This window comes from Ascaphus truei, chromosome 10 (assembly GCF_040206685.1).
Source record: "Ascaphus truei isolate aAscTru1 chromosome 10, aAscTru1.hap1, whole genome shotgun sequence".
Taxonomy (NCBI): domain Eukaryota; kingdom Metazoa; phylum Chordata; class Amphibia; order Anura; family Ascaphidae; genus Ascaphus; species Ascaphus truei.
The window spans coordinates 16,270,172-16,293,651 of NC_134492.1; the positions used below are offsets into that span (position 1 = coordinate 16,270,172).

General features: G+C 41.8%; 1 protein-coding gene across 1 annotated transcript in view; it reads right to left on the reverse strand.

Annotated features, from left to right (window-relative positions):
- The window catches only part of HOOK1 (hook microtubule tethering protein 1), a 41,526-nt gene that overhangs the window by 16,813 nt on the left and 1,233 nt on the right, over positions 1-23,480 (reverse strand). The window contains exons 2-8 of the mRNA XM_075616004.1: positions 13,632-13,717; positions 10,863-10,935; positions 9,560-9,610; positions 9,095-9,227; positions 7,767-7,834; positions 5,993-6,055; positions 4,823-4,906 (exon numbers count right to left, since the gene is read on the reverse strand). Of these exons, the coding sequence (XP_075472119.1) occupies positions 4,823-4,906; positions 5,993-6,055; positions 7,767-7,834; positions 9,095-9,227; positions 9,560-9,610; positions 10,863-10,935; positions 13,632-13,717 (558 nt within the window). The remainder of the gene's footprint in view (positions 1-4,822; positions 4,907-5,992; positions 6,056-7,766; positions 7,835-9,094; positions 9,228-9,559; positions 9,611-10,862; positions 10,936-13,631; positions 13,718-23,480) is intronic.

Here is a 23,480-nt window from a genome sequence, read left to right on the forward strand (position 1 = left end):
CATGAGCACTCCTGCACTGACATGTGCTAGAGGGAGGGCAGGGCTGACAAAGGGGTGTGCCAGGGCTTGTGACAGGACATGAAGGGGCAGTGCCTAAGCAAATGGCTGTTAAAATAGAATACAAGAAAATTGGTCTTTCAAAGTTGTTTTTTTAAAAACAGAAAATGCTAAAAGTATTTTTTCTTACTACAGAACTGATTAATTAAAAAAAACACACATGCAGGATATTGACTGAACTGCAGCTTTAAAGACGAGAGATAACTCTCAAAGTATTACTTCCTGGTAAAACAGTTTACAAATAAAAATTACTGGTGGTAGGTCTAATATTTCTTACACCTTTCTATACAATATATCTTTCCTAACATTGCAGTATAACATTTGATAAACATTTGGAACTATGAAATTTACAAATACGTCCAAAAAAATACAATTACTGGGTGTAACGCTTATCTCCAATATTGTCTGTATCTTTAACTATTCAAAAAGGACATTACGGAAAAGTCTTCAAAAAGTAAGATTTTTGTAAATCAACCTATATATATCTTTTGTACCCCCCAAAAAAAAGCAGCAAATGTGAATTCTGTAACCAAACAATAAAGTTTAAAGTTACTTTATAGTATTTTGAGGAGTTGGTGCAGGGTGTATATATTCCGATCCTTGTGAGTTAAAGACCACGGCACTGCACAAATCTTCTGTAAATTGGGATTTAAAATGTAACGGATACCGCTGGATATCTTCCATTTCAATATTTACTCAAAAGGTCCCAAGGTGACTGCAAAAATAGCAATTTTAGGGAATAGCCAAGTCATGCTTAAACAGACAGAGTACACACAGGTTGCATAAGCCGCATTCAGTGAGCTAAAGTAAGGTAGAGAGGAGACAATGTTGGGTTATGGTGGCGGGTGTATTAAAGGCAGTAAATATGCAGAGATTAGGTGCGTGGAAACGGTACATTTAGGGTTGTGAAAGCGGTTGTGCTAAGCTTGGTAATTTGACAAACACCAGAACATGGTTAAGTAAGGTAGCATTAACATTTGGTTAAAGATCTACAAGCATTAACCTACCTTGTTCACATTCCTGGATAAAATCAGTGATGATTGAAACCTTATAAGCAAATTGGTCAAGAATTAATTGAAAAATCTCTGTAAATGCATCTGTTGAAGAAAGCTTAACAAGCGGCCAGGGCGTCTATATATCGAAGTCTCGGAGCGACAACCAGGGGCGAATCTTGTGCAAAAATATTGCAGCAGAGGTTTCAAAGCAAAAAAAACACCCTAGCTTTCAATTGGATCACTTATCTTTGATAAATCCTATGCACCTTTTGGCTTTAAGTTTTGCCGCCCAGGGACTTTTATAAGTAACTAAGGCAGGGGTGGCCTCAAGGCTTCAGGATATCCCTGCTTCAGTACTGGTGTCTAACTTGAAGACTAAGCCACCTGTGCCAACAGGGACATCCTTAAAATGTGACGGGTTTTGTGGCCCTTGAGGAGTGGAGTTGGCCGCCCCTGAACTAATGGGCAGAATACTGGAGCTGGTACCTTGCAGCTCATAAGTGTCCCCTCACACGTCCAGTAACTTCATATTATTCATTTCAATTCAGATTCCTTAAATTGTTACATTTTAACATAAAACGACTTACGATATTTTCCTATTGCTGCTCCCTTGTAAAGGGTAACACATCAATAAATGTCTTAATGTCTTATCTTCCTCTTTTAAAAAGCTCCTTTCCCAACAGAACCATGACAGATCATTTATCTGATTTGGATTGTCCTTTCTTTTAAATTATATAATCCATGCTTGTTGCAAACTATGCAAGCTTTAGTATTATGCGAAAACAAGGCTGATAACGGATACTTTGAATCAGGACAGTCATTTTAACAAATTAATGGGTAAATTAACAAATGTGTACAAGTAATTCATACTGCCAGAATGGTATTTAGCCATCATCAATACCATTCAACAGAAAATCTACCCCTGTCCAATTCAGCAATGCTTACTGCTGTGTTATTTTACTACAGGATGCCTCACACAGATATGGAATATTGTGATTAAATTCCCTGCTTTAATACCAAAATAGCTCTTTAAATGGACAATTTAATGGGAAGTACAGACTATAAATATCAAACACGTACATTTTTCCAGACAGTTCTTTAAGGGCTCGGATTTAAAATATGATGATAGGGTTACGAACACATACATCTTGGGTGTTTAATTTATGAGATTTCTGGAAGTTACAGGAATTTGAGGCGTAAGAAATGGATTCACCAAAAAGTATTTTACTTAGAATACAAGTGTCAGAGAAATCTATTGAAATGTACTTTATTTCCAGTGGATGTAGGAGGGAATAAAAGGTGATCCATTCAAGTAACAACATTTCCATAAAATCTTTGAGAGGCAAAAAAGACCCCAACGGTCATTTTACCAGCCTCTCTGAATCAGACTGGTCTAGTTCATTAGGCTCAATTGTACAGTATGTGTTCAGAAAGTAAACATTTCACCCTGAAAGTCTGTTTAATTGCAAAATTTTCACAAGCAAAGATCAGGAAAGCATGAAATACATAAGTGGGGAAACTTTTATCACTTAACTTGTGGGATAGAGCAAATAGAAGTGCACCCTCTTTAGACCAAAGTAATTGATAAGTATATAATATGGTAAATGTATTAAAATGTGTTGGAAAGCTATTATAGGGGAACTTTAAACCTAGAAGACAGTTATGGGCTCATATCCAACTTGGGATTTCTCCCAACCACAATAAGAGGCACCAAACTATTTTTTCCAAGTAAATATTTTTGGTCAAAATAAGTGTGCATTTAAGCTTTTTTAACCCGAAGGGCTTATAAAAAAAAAGGTTTAAGATAGAATATAAGAAACCGCGTAGAAGATGTAGACGAGGGATATTGGTGGAGAGAAGTTTTTAGTGATGAAGGACACAACATACATTACACCCTTAGAGGACCGCAGGACTCTGAGCTCCGGGTGAAAGTTTATTGAAGATCCTTTTGTATTGGGTAGCTGATACGATAGCAAACCAACATATGCAATTCATCAAGATGATAAAAGCTAAAGTTGCTCCCCACTGCAAGGCTCACAAATACAAATGGATTATTCTGGCATTAAATGTAGTAGGAGCAAGGTCACCAGTATTGGCCCATATAGATCCCTCTATTGGATCTCTATATCACTCATTAACTAGCAGGCATGGTAAAATACTGAGCAAAACAAGCGCAAAATAATCACTAACGTGAAAAAATATATAACCGTGAAAATTGGAATATTGGATGAGTGAAGCGCTAATAATATTGTGCACTATTGTCTATTTTTTCATATTTAACTCGAGTACAAGTTTGCGCTTAGGATTGTTGCTCCATGGTAAAATACTGCAATGTATATTAGAATTTTAAAGTATTTAGAGCTATGAAATAAATGAGAGAATTTCTTATATAAATACTCTGTATTTTCTGTTTTCTTTTTTTCTTCTTAACCAGCAGTCTGGCTTTGGATTTTATTGACTATTTGTAATTTTTGTTTTGTTTTACAAAGTTGGAACCAGTAGGCTCTCTGGTGGTGAACCTCACTATTTTTACTGCTGGGGACCCACCTTTTCCTGAGACTTGCTGGTGACTTACTGGTGTACTCACCAGTGCCCCTTCAAGGAGAAATAATATGGCTGCCATATCTCATGGGCCAATAGGAAGCTGATACGTCAACTGTTGCGGTTTCCTATTGGTTAAGAACGATGGCTACGTTTACTTCTCCATAAGTAACACTGGCATCAAAAAAGGGAATCTCAAAAACTGTGGGAACCCGGTGGCTGCAGGATTATAACGCTTTGGCCGGGGGGCGGGGGGAAGGGGGTTTGGCTAGATGACTCTTACTTGTGAGAATACAAACATTTAAATATTTAACTATGTATTTTTTGTCATGTTGAATGTAGCACTGGGTATTTTTGTCTTTTCTTCTGATGAATGAACTAATTTACAGTACTAATAAAACCATCCAAACCGCCCCATGTCAAGTCAAATCCTACCTCAAATAAAACTGTGATGGAATGGAAACTGAAATATCAAGTGTGCATTCAAAAATATGATTCCCTTTAAGTCCAATGACTAAAGGAATTGTGTATTACTTAAATTTACAAGACTTTGTATTAGATTGTACAATTCCTTTGATTATTTAGAAATGCTTAGTGGTGCTATTTAACTGAATAGCTGATAAGTGCTACAACTCTTGGGTGAGTAATACCCAGTGTTCCAACACATACCTGCTCAGGTGAAAGTCCAGATATGACAAATCAGTGGTTTTCAATCCTCTCCTCAGGAACCCCAGCTACACCTCATTTTAGGAATAACCAGAGGAGTAACAAGCATGGGCATATACAGAGAGTTTGGTTACCCAAAACACAGTCTGGCTGGGGTTCTTCTTAATGGAGGTTGAACACCACTGATCTAAATAGATAGCAAAAACAGCCACAAATGATACTAACGGAACACCACATTTTTATTTGCACATCAAGGATTTCAATATTGTTTCAGGGGAAGAAGGAACTGTCTGAAACAGAACAGAAGACCCTGTATATCTGTACAGGATTAAAATTAAGCGTTTATACCCGAACCTAAAAGGTTTTCCCAGATCAAGATAAATGACCAACTGTACTATTGAACATCTGTGGACATGTTGTACAACAGTGACTTATCCCTGAACTCTGCGGTAGGTTGAGGCTCTCATATGATACATGTTGGAATTCCTGGTGTAACAGGTGCAGTTTCAGCACTTCCCGACTACAGCTTTTCACTGGACCCTCTTATCTTTTAAAGTTCTCACCTGTAAATCAAGTTCTTGACATCGTTGCTTTAGTTCATCTTTCTCTGCCAGAGCGTCATGAAGTTCCTCAAGTGTTCTTTTTAGCTAAAATATTTATAAAATCGTTCAAAATCAATATCAATGCTTAATTACTATCAAGGCTAAATTACTATCAAGGCTATATAACCCTACAGCGTGTATCTATCCTACCTAACGAGGTATATACAGTACTTGCTATGGCGGTAACGGACATACGTGACTTAAAATTAATACATTTTCACTTCGCGATTCGTATCTTCAGTGTTTCAAGATACAGTACATTGCTCTACAGCTTCCAAATTGGGGAGTGTCAAAATGGGGAATTAAATGATGTACATATTACAAGTATCACCAGATTTTTTTTCTTTACTACCTTTTTTGTGCATTAAAATGTCAGGACCGTGGCAGGGTAAATCTCCTTGTTTAGCAAATCTCCGCAACATGTAAATTGTTTTCTACAATGTATTGTATTGTATTGTATGTCTTTATTTATATAGCGCCAAAAGTGTACTCAGCGCTACACAAAGGATACAGTACAGGGAATTGCAATGCAGCAAGACATGGTACAGGACATCCAAACAAGCTTTTTTTTGTCCCCATAATTTCCAGTCACAAGTGGGAATAGACTGACATAATAATGATATTTTTTAGAACTGTATAGAACTACATAACCGTTATCGTTTCGCTTAACAGTGGGCAATACATCAGCTTGGAAATTTAATTAAACAATCTGCCTGATGTGTAGCTGTATAATGAAGGAATACAAGTTAGTTAATGTAAGGTACTCTGCTTGCTAATAGCTTCATGAAACACAATAAAAATGACACTGTACTTGTAATAACAACAAATTTCAAAACAAAATGACAGCAGGTAGGACTATTAAACTGTATTAGACGCTATGGTAAAAGCTTGCCATTTCTGACTCACTAGCAATGTTTTAGCATCTGCTCCAACAAACCTGTGATGCGAGTATGTGTGTAAATATTTGTACGGGAGCTCATAAGGAGAATGGTTATGAATAAAATCCACTGATGGGTGTAGGCAAGACAGGGAGAAGATATAGCCTGATGTGTTAATATGATCTAGTTGCGTATGACACCTTTGCACTTTCTAGAACTATGATGATAAAAAAAATCAAATAAAAATATATACCTGGTGCTCCAGATCTCCAGGTAAATCAGTTGAAGGAGACTCCACTGTGTCTTTACTCATCAACTGCAAAATACATTACACATCACACATCGGTTCTAACCAGACACAAAATACGTTATGGTGAGAAAAAAGTGACAAAAACCCTCCACCGTACAGCAAATCAAAATATCACTTGTGAGCACATTCACACGTCTCAGACAGGTCTGCAACCCTGCCTCTCCCCATTATCTCTTGGCATAGTGTCCACTGCAGCCAGGGATTCTGGGAAATTACATGCAAATGAGCACAGTGTCACCTTTTGCTTCTTATCCATTTAAACATGGACCCATAAACTTATGCCGGACGTATTACACAGATTTATTAGCACAGCCTCGGTTGAAGAAGTGCATAGCCAGTAAACATCAGGTTGCACAAATATTGTACTACAAGGCAGAAGGATATAATTTTAAGATAACTCCTTTAATGCCTTATGGACTTGTGAAACATCCCTAAGTCTTGTGTTGCAAACACCTCTGCTAGTAAATGGGTTTAATATGATGCATCATGAATACGAAAAACCGTCCCTTTCTGCCCACCTTCTTCTGAAAGTTGAAATACAAACAGTGACGTTTAACAGGGAAACCAAGAGGGGTGTACAAAGCACTGTGAAAAACAGACTATTCAACAACATCTAATATACAAATCATTAATATTGTATGTAATATAATGTGAACTCCGTATACAGTGCATAGAATATTTTAGGTTGGAGTACATGCTTACTGTCTAATATTTGCTGCCTAAAGCACAAGGAGAAAGTGAATTACTCAGGACACAGGGAAACATTTAAAGCAGTGTTATCCTTCCAAGGCAGGGACATTAGCACTGGGCTATAATGAAAGGATTAGAAATTATAGGAAGTTTGTCAGCGAACAGATTTCCAGATTAGAATGAAGACCGTAGTATATTCTACAAAATAAATTAAAATAAATAAATAAATTATTTGTTTTTAAAGAATAAAGTAAATTGTATCCAGGTGTCTCTATTGTGACGCTTCCACCTTAGCCAGTGTTGGGGGGGGGGGGAATTGTTTAGGTATCAAGACCAATACGGAAATGCAACACATGAAACACTGATATCATGAGCATGTTACCATCAAACCAGATTAAACATAATCAAATAATAAATATCAAATGTTCACTGGACTGGTTTCACTCACCTGCTCACACAGAGTTTTAAAGTACATAAAGAAAACTCTATTTATCATAAGCTATACTTATAAGAAATTAATTCAAGAACTAATAGCGTTTTATGTGAACAGCATTCTTAAACGAATAACTAGAAATGCACCAATTTCAGAGCTCTGCGTCCGCTCCACTGAAAGCACTGGGTTTAGAATGTATTGCAAAGTTTATCACTGACTTCTAGGTGGGTTTTGTGATGTCATTTTTAGAACTGTGATCCAAACGTGTGACATCACTTTCTCTGAGGTTTTTCAATCTTATTCCAAGTTGATTTACTCAAATGAAGTACAGTATCAGTGTTGTGAGAACACACACACACACACACACACACACACACACACACACACACACACACACACTTTTATGATATCCGAGCTTCAGCACAGGTGGCTCAATCAGGAGCTCGGTCTTCGACAGAGCCTCTAATTGAGTCACCGCTGCTGAAGCTGGGATATCCTGAAAACCTGACCTGTTGGGGGGGCGGGGGGGGGGCTTGAGGACTGGAGTTGAGCCCCCCTGCGGTTTAAGTGATGTAAAGTTTATTGCTACAGTACCTCTTGAATAGCAGTCATGACGACGTGTTGCACAGACTCTTCCAGTGTCATTATGGTCTGGATGTGTTCTGTAAGAAAAGAAGCGATTTTTACATTTGAACTGAGACCATGAAAGAACGGTCCACATCATTTAATTTTTAAAACAATAAATTCTTCTCATAAAACGCACGCTTAATGGCTTTAAGTGTCACATTCCACCTTTAAAAGGCAGCCTGGGAGTTTACCTATGACTATTTTTCTTACAAAAACGCCCTAATAACTTGCATCTAGTTAATCATGTAACAATGTTCGTTTACGTTACCTAGATCAGGGGTGCTCAACTCTAGTCCTCAAGCCCCCCCCCTCAGGTCTTCAGGATACCCCTGCTTCAGCAAAACAAAAAGACTGAGGCTCAGACAGAGCTTCTGATTGAGCCACCTGTTCTGAAGCAGGGATATCCTGAAAACCTGACCTGTTGGAGGAGTGGAGCTGAGCACCCCTGATCTAGATGATTCACAGATGACATTATTCTGCATTGTAAATATCAAAATGGATTCTTTCTGGGTGATTACAAAATGGATCAATCAAATTATACAGTATGACATGTTTAGGTGTTTAGTCTAAACAAACAAAGTTAGATAGACAAATGTAAAAATAAATAAAAGCATTATTGAATGCATATTCTTTAGTGATTAGAGAAAATAACGGTTTAAAGAAATCTTTTTGATGAAACAAGAAACAGGGGTACAAATGTGAAACCTTGGCAATTTCATTGACCATATCTATACAGCAAATATTAAAGAGAAAAATCACTCGAAATGACAATAAACAATATGTTTGTTCACCGTGGGACACTATAAACATCATAACACTACTGTAAAAAAAAAAAAATCTGTATATTTAATATTCTATAATCATAGCAAGATGGTGTTCAGAATACTATTCAAAAGGGTAGTCATTGTGTACAACATTTTAATATAGCGATAAACAAGAATACGTTTACGCGAATATTATTCCAAAAATTCATAGACCGATGAAAACAATTAGTGTGTGTATAAGTAACAAATAAAGCCTAGTCCAGGAGTGGCTAACTCCAGGCCTCAAGTTAATGACTGAGCCACCTGTGCTGAAGCAGGGATATCCTGAAAACCTGACCTGTTGGTGGCCCTTGAGGCCTGTAGTTGGTCACCCCTGGTCTATGCAACAACAGAATCATTTCACCCCATAGCATCACAATAGATCCCAGACATTGTTTACACTGAAATAAGTGTTTCAAAACTACTTCCACTGAAGTGGGACACACTATAGGTCAGCAGCTATGAACCCTACCAGTCTCTTTCATACTGTACCTTGTTTTTTTTCACAGTGAACGGCACACCCTAAAATAAACTGGAGTAACCTGCCCATCTCTGTCGGGTCAGAATGTTCTGCGATTCGGTTTAGATCAGGAAGGAGGAGTTCCGAAATCTGCTGGCCTAGGAACTGAGACATTGGAAATACGACAAACTTAAGGTCTTGTGGTTTTGTCTTCTACGGTTAAATGACAACATCATAATGGTTAAAACGCCGGCAGAAATGTATTACCGTACTTTCTTACGGTGATTTTTTTGGTAATAATTATCAGGCAGAAACATAACACGATCCTGCAGTGCATTTTTAATGAACATCTTGCAGGATTCTTACTCAATATAACACTACATATGAAACAGGAGAAACGAAGCCCAATTGGTTATCTTTCTATGTATTATGGAACATATTTGGTTAAACAAAAAAAAAAAAGGACGACACTTTTTCAGACACCGTATTTTTCATACCTCATGGTAATAATCGATAATTCCTTGTAGAATCTTCTTCAGATTGTTAACCTAAATACAGAAATAAGATGTTACAATCGCATGTGATTTTTGCATTTTATTAACAAGAAGCATTTTGCTTAGCGGCAGAAATATTGTTCTAATTTATTGCTCTCCCTTAAAAGCAGCGTGCTGATCGCCCCTTTTTGTTGCATCATTTTTACAATATTTCATTTAGAAGATCGCCTTTTGCCCTTTCAGGGGATGCTTTTATTTTCAAAATCTGATCCTTCGTTCAGGAGATATGGGCAGATGCAATATGAAGTGTCTGGGAGGTCAAAATGAATGCCAGGGTAGGGTGCAGGTTACCATCGTTAAAGATTAAGAAAACTATTATTTTAACACCATCATGTATTATTTTTTGGGGGGCAGGAAATGTTCACGGACCAAGATACGAACACATTGTAACGGGGGTAACCAACTCTAGTACTCAAGGGCTACCAACAGGTCAGGTTTTCAGGATATCCCTGCTTCAGCACAGGTGGTACAGTCTTCAATGGAGCCACCTGTGCTGAAGCATGGATATCCTGAAAACCTGACAGTACCTCCTGGAGGTGGCTACCCCTGCATTATACACTCATATACGGTAGGTCTCTGTTGGGATTGTGAGTTTAACTTTAAATAGTTCTAAAAGAATTTTTTTTTTAAATGTTAAAAATATGTGCGCACACACACACACACGCACACACGCACACACGCACACACGCACACACGCACACACGCACACACGCGTTTATTTTGTCCACATGAATAATGTCTTCTATTTTTGTAGGATATGTTGTTTTTAATACATACTGGACACCTAACAAGCTCCTATTGAACCCCCAAAATAACCACAACATATATATAAGCATATGAGTGTCACAGAGGAGTGCTACTGAGCATGGCAATATATATTTAAAACCAGAGACAGAACATAAAACACAGACAGAGCTCAGTGCACATCCAGTGAAACTCATACACGGTACACTGCCTAAATATATATGTATAAATATATTTTTTATTTAATAGATATTTATACATATATATTTAGGCATTGTACCGTGTATGAGTTTCACTGGATGTGCACTGAGCTCTGTCTGTGTTTTATGTTCTATGTTGTTTTTAAGCCTGCTGCAAAAAGATGAGACACCTTAATGAAAGTGTGGGGACTTTGATTATTGTGATTCATTTTTTCATACCAGTACTGCTCCAGTCTTGCCGACGGCAAACTGTGATTCATAACCTGCCCTGGTGCACTAATGTGAAATAAAAATATCAATACCTTTATCCTCCTATTGTCACCCACATCATATTTAATGCGAGTTAGCCAGACATCATCAAACCAAGCAGAATCTCTATAAAAGAAAGAGAGCAGAGCTTTATTTATATGAATACATTAGGGCACAAAAAGAAAATTAAATGTGAAATAAAAGCTAGAACTGGTAACTTTGTGGACACCGACCCTGCCACTGACACAGCATTTGAAGACTCACCATGTCACCACTTGAACAGCAATGCAAGATGAGGAGAAGGTTTGAGGGCTTTGGAACAATACCAGTAGCTCAGGGGTGCTCAACTCCAGTCCTCAAGTCCCTCCAACAGGTCAGGTTTTCAGGATATCCCTCCTTCAGCACAGGTGGCTCAGTCAGTCTCTGATTCAGCACAGGTGGCTCAAAATCAGATGCTTGGTCTTTGACTGAGCCTCTCATTGAGCCACCTGTGATGAAGCTGGGATATCCTGAAAACCTGACCTGTTGGGGGGGGGTGGAGCTTGAGGACTGGAGTTGAGCACCCCTGCAGTAGCAGATGCATAGCAAAGTAAAGATTAAAGAAAAAAGTAAGGTCGGCAGGTACTTAACTGCTCACCCCCTTTTATCCCCAACAAACGATCATAATATCCATCGCCCCTTTTCTCCTTTAATACGTGGAATTATTATTAGGGGTACTGAGCAGAGCTATGTCCCTTATTTCAAAAGGCAAGACAATTATGATAGAAGTTCATAAGATTAAAAAAAAATGTCACTGATGAAATTGCTAAACAGTGAATAAAACATGTTTACAGCGATAGCATATAATAGTAGTGTGATTTTGTTTGGACTAATAAAATGTGGGTTTATAGTTATGAGTTTGGCAGCAGCCATGCTAGTTATTCTGCCCTAAACCTGCATGTCTTTCACTCTCACACACCACCTTCCACACAACACACTATTGGACCCTTTATGAGTCAGACATTTTATGGCGAAGCGTAAATATCCGTTCTCCCTAAAATGAAAAGACTCCATCAGTATGAGCCACCGCACCTTTGCATTTCTCCTGCTGTGTGCGTGTATGATTTTGTAGGCATGGTTTAAGCAGCCTACCTGTCTCGTAGTTAATATTTTAGCATCTCAATAATGACTTAATTGGAAGATGTCTTGATGGTTAGACAACTTAGTCATGATATATTTCTGTGCTTTAGCAGTACTCCCAGAACGAGACTTCTGTATGTTCCTTATTGTCGGCTTCACCAATGCCAAACTTCAAAGGCCCTCGCTGCCTGGCAGATAACACAACCCTGATCACCACTCTACTGGGGGGGGGGAAATGGCTGTGTGTGCCGAGCACACACCCTGGAAGTGAAACTTCTTAGGCTGCAAACCCGCTGCGGCCGGTGGCGCGCGCGGCCGCGAGCCACCAGACCCTTAAATCGAATGGTCCTTGCCCCCGCTGCCTCCGTCCGGCAGGGCTGACTACGTACTGTGACGCGTCAGCCTGCTGGAGCTACAACCGGATTGTGCTTTTCAGCGCTGACGTGTCACGTGGTACGCGAGTCAGCCAATGGGGAGGAGGGGAGAGCTGCTTGTGTGTCTGTTTTGTGCGTTCGGCTGTGTGTGTGCCTGAGTGCGTGAGTGCCTGTCTGTGTGTGAGGAGTTGAGGGGCTCAGCGGTTGAGGGTCTGAGGGGCTGAACGGCTGACGGACGGTCCCGCCCTCTCACGTCATGGCCGCCCCCCCCCCCCCCCCCCCACATCATGGCCGCGCCCCCCACCCGTTTTGGCCACGCCCCTCCCCCCCCACCCGCTCGCAAAAACGGTCCCTTCGGAAAAAGCCCCAAGTGATTCTCCACGCGCCGCCTGTCTGCAGTGCGGGCGCGTGGTCTGAGGCAGCGGGGCCTTAGCCTTAGCGTTGTGACAGAAATTGTTATCTGTGTTTTTTTTCTCCATAAAATGAAAGACTTCTGTGATGCTTTTTTTTTCCCCAGTAGTAATGTGTAAAGTGTTTAATTAAATGAACGGTACCATGCTGTACATGTGTATACAGCCACACACACTGAAAGGAGGAGGTATAAGGCATTCTGAGGTTTCTTGTCAGTGTGTGTGAGTGTGACAGAGTGAGAGTGAGTGTGATAGAGATATAGATATATCTGTGTCCACTACAACTAGTGGCCACTTCTGCATCCAAACTCTGCCCATGCGCAGTATGCTACTTCCGTTTCACAATGTGTCACAACTCAACTCATTTTACCCTATGAGATTTTCTAATGAGCCACCGCCAGCTAAGAAGTTTCACATCAAAACATCTCACTATGGGGCCTAGTCTAGTAGTGCCCTTCAGAAGCGGATGGGCAGGCTTTGCTATTCTGTAAACCCTCCTCGCATGTCCAACCCATGTCATACGTGTTCTTAGAAACGGTTTCACTCTGGCTCTGCCAATCCCATCGGTTTGTCAAAAAAGCGGTTCACTTTTTTTTTTTGTTTTTTACTGTCAGGCCGGGGATGGAGTTAGCGCCACCTCTAGTCATTCCGCTTCTAAAGCACATACAATCCGGGCGGTTTGGCTATTAAACCGGGCGGTTTATCACTTTTTTAGGACCGGTTTAGAAGAAGCGGTTTGCAATAGAGAATTGTTTTTTCCCCTCACATTTCATTCCGCTACTTCTGTGCATGCCAAACCGTGCAGTTTGCCAAGAAGAACCCCGGAGCTACGGAAATAGGCCTCCAAGTCTTTCTATTCCAGCAATGTTCTTCCCAACAGGTTCCCAGAGAAATGCATTGAATTAAAGATGCAACTTACATCTCGTGAAGTATCTGGGCCATGGTGACACCGCTGGCGAGGTCCTGGATAGTTTTACACGGGGCAGCAGTATTGAATGTCTGCAACTTTAATGAGAGAGAAACAATTACTTAGCAGTGCATCTTAAAAACAACAGAGAAATACCGGCGTACTATTGCTCCAAATAATTTTCATGTTCCTCTTTACTGAAATTACGTACAGTGCACGGCTAGCTTTGTGTTGCAGCAACGCAAGCACAGAAGATGGTAACGATTTAAATGAATCCTGCTTGTGAAGGTACGATGTGTTTACGTGTAGCACATTCATGATTACCCAATTACAAGCTTACAAGATGGGGAGTGGAGACACAAGGAATAGTGTGTGTGTGTGTGTGTGTGTGTGTGTGTGTGTGTGTGTGTGTGTGTGTGTGTGTGTGTGTGTGTGTGTGTGTGTGTGTGTGTGTGTGTGTGTGTGTGCGCGCGAGGGGGGAGGGGAAATTGCTCAGCATGGGTTTAGCTTTGACACTTCGGGCATCGGAGTATGCGCTTCTATGAGAAAAGTAAGCAGTAAGGAGAGTGTTGGAACGGCCAACTCTTAAATGGCTCTGTCACCTGAAACTTAATACTGTATGTCTAAAACAAAGCTCATCATAATCCCACCTAAACAGGGCCCAACTCCTTCTCTCACATTCACTCGGTGCTAAAGTTAACAGAATTTTCCTCTGCAACATTATCAGAATCTGCTCTTTCCTCTGTTGCTCTAAGCTCTCTTGCATGTCCCCATTATCTTTTTCTCTCTGGCCTTCCTGCCTCGCAACTCCATGGAGTTCTCACTCCCTTCTAAGGGCTGGAAACCGCTGCGTCTGGCGGGGAGGGCGGCCGCGTGAGCGCTACTCACCATGTGATGGTGCCCTTCCGAGCCGGTCCCAGTCCCTCCTCCCTGCACGGCGCACTACACGCTGTGACGCGTCAGCCGCCAGGGGATACAAGAGAATTGTAATCCAAAGCGGCGACGCGTCACGTGGTGTGGCTGTGAGCCAATGAGGAGGGGAGGCTTCGGAGAGCGGGGAGGAGAGGGAAAGCAGCTGCAGCACCAAGGGAGCCCCCTAGTCCCTCCCTCAGACTCTCTCCTCATAGTCTGCAGTGATGCACGCGATGGGAGAACCCCTGGCAATGAGGAGAGGAGGGGAGGCTTCGGGGAGCACGGAGGCTGCGGGGAGCGGGACACTTGCCTGTCCTCACACTCATTTACATGCAGGGCCGGGGGGACGGGGCCCGGCTTCAGGGCAAACTGAGGGGGGAGAGAGAGGGGACTTTACAGCACCCGATTAAACTGTGGAGATACTGTATGTCAATTTTATATTCCACTCCAGCACACGGACACACGTCATGGCCGCGCCCCCCTCGTCATGGCCCCGCCCACCCGACCCGTTTGGTCTCGCCCCCCCGCTCCAAAAAAAGTTTCCTGCAGACCGCAGATCGCGGTGCAGTGAGTTGCACGCGCCGCCGGCAAGCAAGACAGCCGTGCGGACGCGTGCAACGGGGCCTTAGCCTAAGGCCGTGCCTATATAGTGCCGTCAACGGCGACACGACGGGTTTCCGGCAATTTGATTGGTTCAAGGGCCGCCACGTGACACGACAGCCCTTGAAAAATCAAATTTTGCCGGCTACCAGTTTTCGCTCCGTCGCTGTCGGCGGCGGCAATGCATTTTTTTTCGGGCGACGTCGCGTCACTATAAGCACGGCCTAAGTCTCTACCCCTCGTCTCCTGAAATCCAATCAATGGCTCCCCACCAAACTCCATTAACAAGAAAATTCTGCTGTTCTCCATCAAGGCTCAACATTATTCTATCTCCCTCACATCTCAACTTTAATTTCCCGTTACACCCCTTCCCATCCCTTATACTCTGCTGAAGGCCATCCCCGCTCTGCTCCGTTTCTACAGCATTCTCGCATTTGAAACCTATCAATACATATATCAACAGGGAGGGGGGTAGCGGGGTGGGGGAGTGCAGGTATATTTTATTTATAAAAATGTTTTACCAGGAAGTAATACATTGTGAGTTACCTCTCGTTTTCACGTATGTCCTGGGCACAGAGTTATGATTACAAATATATAGTTACATTAAATGAACAGAGGTTATACATTATGTATAAAAAGACATTGCATGAACAGTTAATGATAATATATGTTATAGGTGAAACAGTTACAGACCAGATTAAAATGTGAGACAGCTTTAGTTTTGAAAGAACTTAGACCGGTGGCTGTGAGAGTCTCAGGTAGATTGATCCAGTTGTGGGGTGCACGATAAGAGAAGGAGGAGCGGCTGGATACTTTATCGAACCTTGGGACTATGAACAGTCTTTTGGGATCAGATGTCAGATGATAAGTGCTGCGTGTGGTAGGGGTGAGAAGCGTGTTCAGATAGGCAGGTAGCTTGCCCAGAAAGTATTTGAAGGCGAGACAGGAAAGATGAACTTTGCACCTAGACTCAAGTGATAGCCAAGCTAGTTATTTGAGCATTTCACAGTGATGTGTATTGTAGTTGCATTGGAGGACAAAGTGGCATATGGAGTTGTAGAGGGTGTCTCATTTGCCAAGGTGAGTTTGGGGTTTTATGCCATATACTATGTCCCCATAGTCTATAATTGGCATTAGCATCTGCTGTGTGATGTCTCGGGCCCAGCAGCAGAGGCAGTGCGAGAGGGGGTAGCGAGAGAGGTTACAGAGAGGAGGAAGTGGTGCTCAACAACCCGGAGCCCCAGTGGAGACTAGTCCGGGACCCCAGGAATGCTGCTGGCAGCCCTGTATACACACACACACACACACAGATAAAGTACCATTGTGGTACGAAATGCGTCAGAGATGACTGCTGGAACAATACAATTTTTTTGTATTTTCAAAAAAATAAATAAATAATAATTTCACACCTTATAGTCCAGCTTCATTGCCGTCTTTTTGCAGTGCACCGCCTCTTCTATCCCTCATGAATACAAATCGCAATAATTCTTTTATATAACAAAATCTCCTCTCTCTGTAGGTTAACTCTCATCCCTCTTTTCTGTACACACTTTTCTTACAGCTTTTCAGTCCCTCAGTTCTCCTTCCACATCAATTAATCTTAAGCCTTCTGTACTCTAGAAGAAAGCAGGCAAGGAAACCAAGACTGTGTACTGGTGGCTTGAATCAAGTGCTATGATCTGACCAGGATCTCATTAGATAGAGAACCTGAGAAATCTGGCTACTCCCTCCTATCCTAAAAATTGCAATCATAGGTGGATTCACGGTCACATGGCTGGATAGGCAAGTGTGCATGGATACGCTTACTGGAATGTATGTCATGCGAGATAAGAGGACAAACGTATGGACAAACGTCCTTGTGCTCGTTCTGAAAGCAGCGCTATTGCACTTAATTGTCCAGACACTAGGTGGCTTATTCAATAAACTGCTATGTTTGAGATGTCGGGCTCTGAAGATTCGTGGCAATTGCATAATTTCATTAGTGGCTTCTACAATCAATTAAATCTAGTGAGAAAGGAAAGAAACATATCCTTCCGGTTCAGAACAGCACCTCTACAATTCATCCCATTTCCCAGCTGTTGGCACACCCAGCTGTTCTGTTTAAACTGGTCCAGCAGGTTTACAAATTGTGCTCAACTTCCCATAAATGTAAAGAGGTCCTATTTAACAAAGCTACTTTCTATGGGATTCGAGGGCCTAAATCGTGGCTCTTCAACTGTGGCCCCAGATGTGTCCTGTGAAGGACCTTGATGTGGCCCTTGGGCGCTCTGCTCCTGCTAATTTAATAGTGGTTGCTTGGGAAGCTAAGTGCAATTTTTCACACCGAAACTCACTTGTAAGTTCAGGTAATGTAGAAATGCATGATATAGATATACATGATATAAATGTAGATATAGATGTTACAAATTCTTGCACAATGTTGGGGGGGGGGGGAGGGAGGAGAATAGTCCTGGCCTAGTCATTAAAGGTAAATATTGCTATCAATTTGCAAAATTTTCCCAAAACATGCGGTAAAACAGTTATTATATTATTAAACAAAATTGGAACCGAGGAGAAGAGTCAGATTTTCCAGATATCCCTGCTTCAGCACAGGTGGCTCAATCAGTGGCTCAGTCAATGACTGGCCACCTGTGCTGAAGCAGGGATATTCTGAAAACCTGATCTGTTGGTGACCCTTGAGAACTGGAGCCCCCCCCCCCCCCTCTGCTTTAGAGTATTTTCTCACAGAACTGATATGTAAGTTATATAACGTTATTTATATATAGTGCAGGTACCCAAAAACAAACCAAAAAAAAAGAAACATTTAAAGCTAAAAAAGAAACCACACAGATATTAGAGGAACAGAATATATAATGGGTCGATACTGTAAATATTGGATGCCAGATATGTTGTGGTTCACTCATCAAATTGCTGGGTAAGGAGGCAAGTCTGGATCTTTACTGGATCGAACGGCTTCAGTACCAGAGAAGCAATAATAATAGCGCTGCTAGTTTTACGTAGCACTTTACAGAGACATTTTGCAGGCACAGGTCCCTGCCCCATGGGATTACATAGATTTAAACAAGGAGATAAAGTGCCCAAGGTCACAAGGAGCTGACACCAGGAATTGAACCAGGTTCCGCTGATCCAAACTCGGTGTCAATCAGCGTCTTTACTCACTGAGCTACTCCATCTCAAAGACTATGTAGCTAACTGGAACAAAGTGCTGTGATTGTACAAATACAAAAAGGAGACAGGTGGAATTGATTTTAAAGTATAGTCTTTCCACATTTAATAGGAAAATTAACCTACATTTCAATTCTGAAATATGTATTGGAAGGGGTCTGAAGACATTATTTTTGGCTTTAATAAAACACGAGCGTTTACAGTGCGCATGTAAACATACACACACACACACACACACACACACACACACACACGTCAATAATTTACTACTCCGTCTTTGCGCAACGCTTAGGGTTGCCAGGTGTCCAGTATTGAACTGGACTGTCCTGTATTTGGGCACACTGTCCAGTAAAACAGAGGTAATACTGGACAAGTATGTGTATACCGGTATTACCTCTCTGGATATGTATGTGTCTGGCATTACATTTCTGGACTTAGTGACCTGATCGGCTTTGGGGGCTGCCTGATTTCCCTGAGCAGGGAGAAAGCAGGACTGTTGCTTGGGGGCTGGGCAGCTTCCTCCATCCTAATTGGCTGCTGCTGTGTAATACAGCCAATCAGGAGGAGGTGTCAAGAGCCTGAAGCCAAGGGGAGGAGGAAACAACATAGAGCAGAGAGGGTTGTGTATGTGTGTGTCTCCAGCATGCGTGTCGCACCTTTCACCATTGTGTCCAGTATTTTTTGAGAAGCCATCTGGTAACCCTACCAACACGGCCCCCAAACCGAATTTTAAATAATATGACAGCTTTACAGCGAAGACCCTCAATACTTTACAAACATCTCAAAATTTACAGACTGCTAAACGTTAGTAGTTTTAAGGGCGCCTGCTTGATCGGGGAGACCCTGCACTTGCTATTCCATTTCCCAGAAGGCCTTTCATGTCGCACTATCACTTTATTTGTTCTTCCTTCAGAGTGGCGGCAGTGACTCTCCATTTGGAATGAAAGTTTTACCTCCTTCCCTGCCATCTTGTTCTATGTCAGGCTGGAGGGGTTTTATATGGACTGGTCACAGGTCACTTAGGAGGCTGTAGGAATTTTGGGGGAAATCCTTTCAAAAGGAAAAGCGAAGAGTAAAGAAGATTGCACCTTTAAAGTGTAGGATAATCTCCAACACAGACAAGAGCTAAGGTTTGAGATTTCACTAATGCAAAAAAAATAATAAGGCACAAAATGCTAAATTGCCAAAATAAATAATCCCACCTATTACTTCCCCAAATCATAAAATACTAGCATTAAATGCACAATGAATTGAGCCTCGTGTCTAAATATGTTCATTATATATTTCTTACGTTTTACAAAGTTAGAGCCTCATTCCCTGACCAGGAGATTGTGAACCCAGGTTCAAATCATTGAATTAATTAAATACATACAGAAAGCTTCCTCTACCCATCATAACGCCTTATTAAAACAACATGACGTATGTCACACCCTCCTGACAATTTATAAAGCTAAGGCAACAATGTTTGCAACCCAACATAGGTCTGCGTTTGCTGGTCTAATAAAAATATCACCATTAAAAACGGCTTACTTACAAATCCAGGTTTGCGGTTTGGCTAAATGTGTCTGCACTACTATTTCACCCCAGGACTCTGCAGATTGCCTATGTTTTAGGAACATTTCAACATGTGGCATGCAGTGTCAAAGTCAAAGCACTCAGCCACTTAACACTTAAGCTATCTTTTTAAGACAGGAAGCAATGCATTACAAAGCAATGTACTATGAATGTATGGTTTATACTTGTATAACTTGAATATCTTTACACATTAAAAACGTGAAAAGCAAGCCAAATATCACTTCATGCACAACAGGCTAGCTGGGGGCGCACAGCTAACTGAAGAATGTTGTGCTGCACTGATTCCAAAGTTGCAGTGATCAGCGCTGAATAAAGCTTAACCGTTTAAAGTCACAATTGAGGCTCTCTCTAAAAATCCCTGTGAAAATAACTGTTAAATAATTCGCTCTCAAACAAAGAGAGAGACTATTAGAAGGTGTCCCAATCAAGTACGACATTAGGATGAACTAGATATCCTTTTCCCACCACCCCCAGCCCAAAAATGGTGGTGAGAGTTCTGGTCTACAGCAAATAACCCGAGTGAATATCTGTACGATATATGTGTTGTACAATACCCATATTCGATTTTCATAACCCAAATTCACCCTTGTATGTTTATGAAAAATGACAATAAAATGTAAGTTTAAAAAGGGAACCCCCCCAAAAAAGTTTGACTAGTAAGTGGGAATACACCTTTAAGAGCCATTGTTTACTTTGTCATAGCTGGACTCAGTGAGCCAGCAAAATAAACAGCGAGGTGGAAATGGGTTTTTAAAGGGCAGTCGGCACAGATAAAAACCTCCTGTTTTACAAAAATAAAATAGTGAACTGGATTCCAAAGATCTTAACAATCGAGCCCCTCTCAAATCCAGCGGTTCGGCCAGTCACAGCCCCTAAACATTTCGTTCAGATGAGGGGTATCTGGTGCATGTTTGAACATTTCAGAAATTAATATTACAATTGTAAGTGGAAAACCGCCTGCGAAAATTGTTTTCTGGCACCTGACAAGGGGTTAAATCTCCCTGAAACGTTAGAACGTGGGTACTAACTTTGGACATTTTATGACATGCTACTTCAGAAGATAGGAACCATAACCTGAACAAAGATCATTTGATGTAAGGTACAGGGCGACACTTGGCCGAGTACTTTGCTGGAGATCTGAATCTGAAGCATTGTGACTTGCAGAGACTGGATGACATGTACCAGATCCCACACATTTCATTTAGGTTTGCGGAATCTGTCTCTATAGCAGGGGTTAACAATTGATCAGTTATTATTTACTGAACAGACCTTATATGACGGTACTCATCCTTAACCAGGATGCCGACCTGCAGGGCTTAGGCCTCGGACATGGTGACATTCACAGCGCTGATGCTCATGCTCTCCTGCTCAAGCAGGAGCTTTTTTGTGTCCCTGCATGAGCGTCAGCATGCACGCTTGAAGCTGGGTGGGAGCCGGGGATAGCACGCCACGTCACAGCGCCGACGTCCCGGACTGCCATTGGCTTTTGGCGGTCACGTGACCGGCCCTGCGCTTCCCTCAGCGGGGAAAATTAAATTGTGCTGTCGGCTGCAATTCCACACGCCTGCGGAAGCGCCATCTAAAGCCGTGCTCAATAGGGATGATGTTTCCCCTCAGCGTGGCTCAGCACGGTCTTTTTGACCATGGCCCTGGCCTAAGGCAGCATATTGGAACTGAACACCGGCCTTGGGACCAAGTACTGATCGAAGGAAATGTCCAGGTCACAGGCCGGGGCAGGGAGCGGCAGCGTAGTCAGGGTCATGGTTCCAAGGGTAGGAGTGAGGCAAACAGAATCCGGCTCCAGGCAGAGGTACTTAGCAGGCGAAGAGAAAAGCAGGAAGCCTGCCGTGGCCCAGGCGCTCACGGATCAGACACCTTGCTCGGGCTCTGGCTGGGAGTAAATGGCGGCTACAGTGCAGCCAATTACATCCTCCGTCTTGGAAAAGGGCGAAGTAAGGACACATTCTGTTTTAGGACCATCTTGGTTCTAGGCAAACTGTAACTAAGCTTTATTGACAAGCCTATGCCAACGGAGGACGACCGCGATGGTAGATCCTGAAACCTCAATCATTTCAATTTGCTTTCGCAATTGAAGTCGGAATTATACCATTAAAATGCCAGTTTTTGGTACGTGACCTCAAAATCTCTCATCTTCAGAACGTCGCTGCTAAAGATATAGAAAACAAAATCATTGCCAGAGGAGCCTTTTATACACAATCGCCCTACATTCTTCCAATTGAAATGTGATTTGATGTATCAGATCGCCTACAATGTACATCTGCAGAAGATACGCGCACAGCAAGAACAACATATAACGTTGGGGATCCTCAGAGCACTCTAACACGTTTTGCGCCTAGATTGTACTTTATCACCTATCTTAATTTATGGACTTTAAAAGCGGACTTCAAGGCAATTTAGGTATTGAAAAAAAACAGCTACCGATAATGTTTAAATCCTGCACGTCTATGGTATCAATGTATTAAAACTGCAGTCCCCGTTGATTTCCATTTTTTTTCATAGTGTGTTTTTATATTTACTTTGAGATCTCATCTTACCCTTTCAGGGGTTTTTTTTAAATTTAAAAAACTGGATGTTTCGTTCTAGAGATATCAGGAGATTAAATATTAAGTTTCTGGGAGGTCAACGTGGATGCCTTCCCACAGTCCAGTGTCGTCTGAGGTGACTTACCATGTTAACCGCAGAAGCTAGAGATGAAGAACATCATGATTTGTAACACTCGAAAAACAGAGCAGGACATGTTCAGGGGGCAAGATACAGTACGAACACTGAAGGAGTTAAACATATATATGCTTCTGGTGGGATTGCTGTACTAAGGCATTTTTCAGCTGTTATGCCCCATGTGTGTCGGCTTGAGATTTGGGAGGGTCAGCAGGAGGAATCGAGAAGGGGTTAAGAGGCACACATTAGGGTGGGATGTATAAAATTCCTGAATTCAGGTCACTTTTTTTCCTCAGTCTTTACTGTAGAAAAAAACTCTCCCTAACAGGTAAGTGTTGCTGTACTCTGTTTACGGAGTTTGTGTAAACCTCCATAGCTAATGATCCACATCAAACGTAAGACACTTTGCCGTCATTGGGGCATCATACACTGACATGCCCAATGGCCTCAAAAAGTCGTGGCAGTGTCTGTGCTGAAAGTGAGTATTTGTGGACCACAGTCCCATCCCTCATTCACTCACTGTGATCACGCACTCCGACAGCTAATTCCGAACATCGGTGATCTGAATGACTTCCTTATATCAAGACAATATTATCCCATCAATGTGTTACTCTTTGGTCTATGAACTCCAAATCACACTCCTCTTTGGCCATCGACAGCCAAGGATACCCTCTACTGCCAGTGCTGGCAATGGAGAGGTTAGGGAAGATAGACCCAGTACAGTACAGTTCATGATAGACACAGAGCACCATTATTTATTTGCTTGCACTAAATGTAAGAAACTGGTAACGAAAAGCCGGATATCTGGAGTTCCCGTTAGCAGAGATATTTCCCACGATCACAGGAACAGACTAAGAATATGAAACATCCAATTGTAACCCTTTTGCTGCCGAAAAAGTGCCATCGATCTTCCAGCATCGCTTGGGGCTA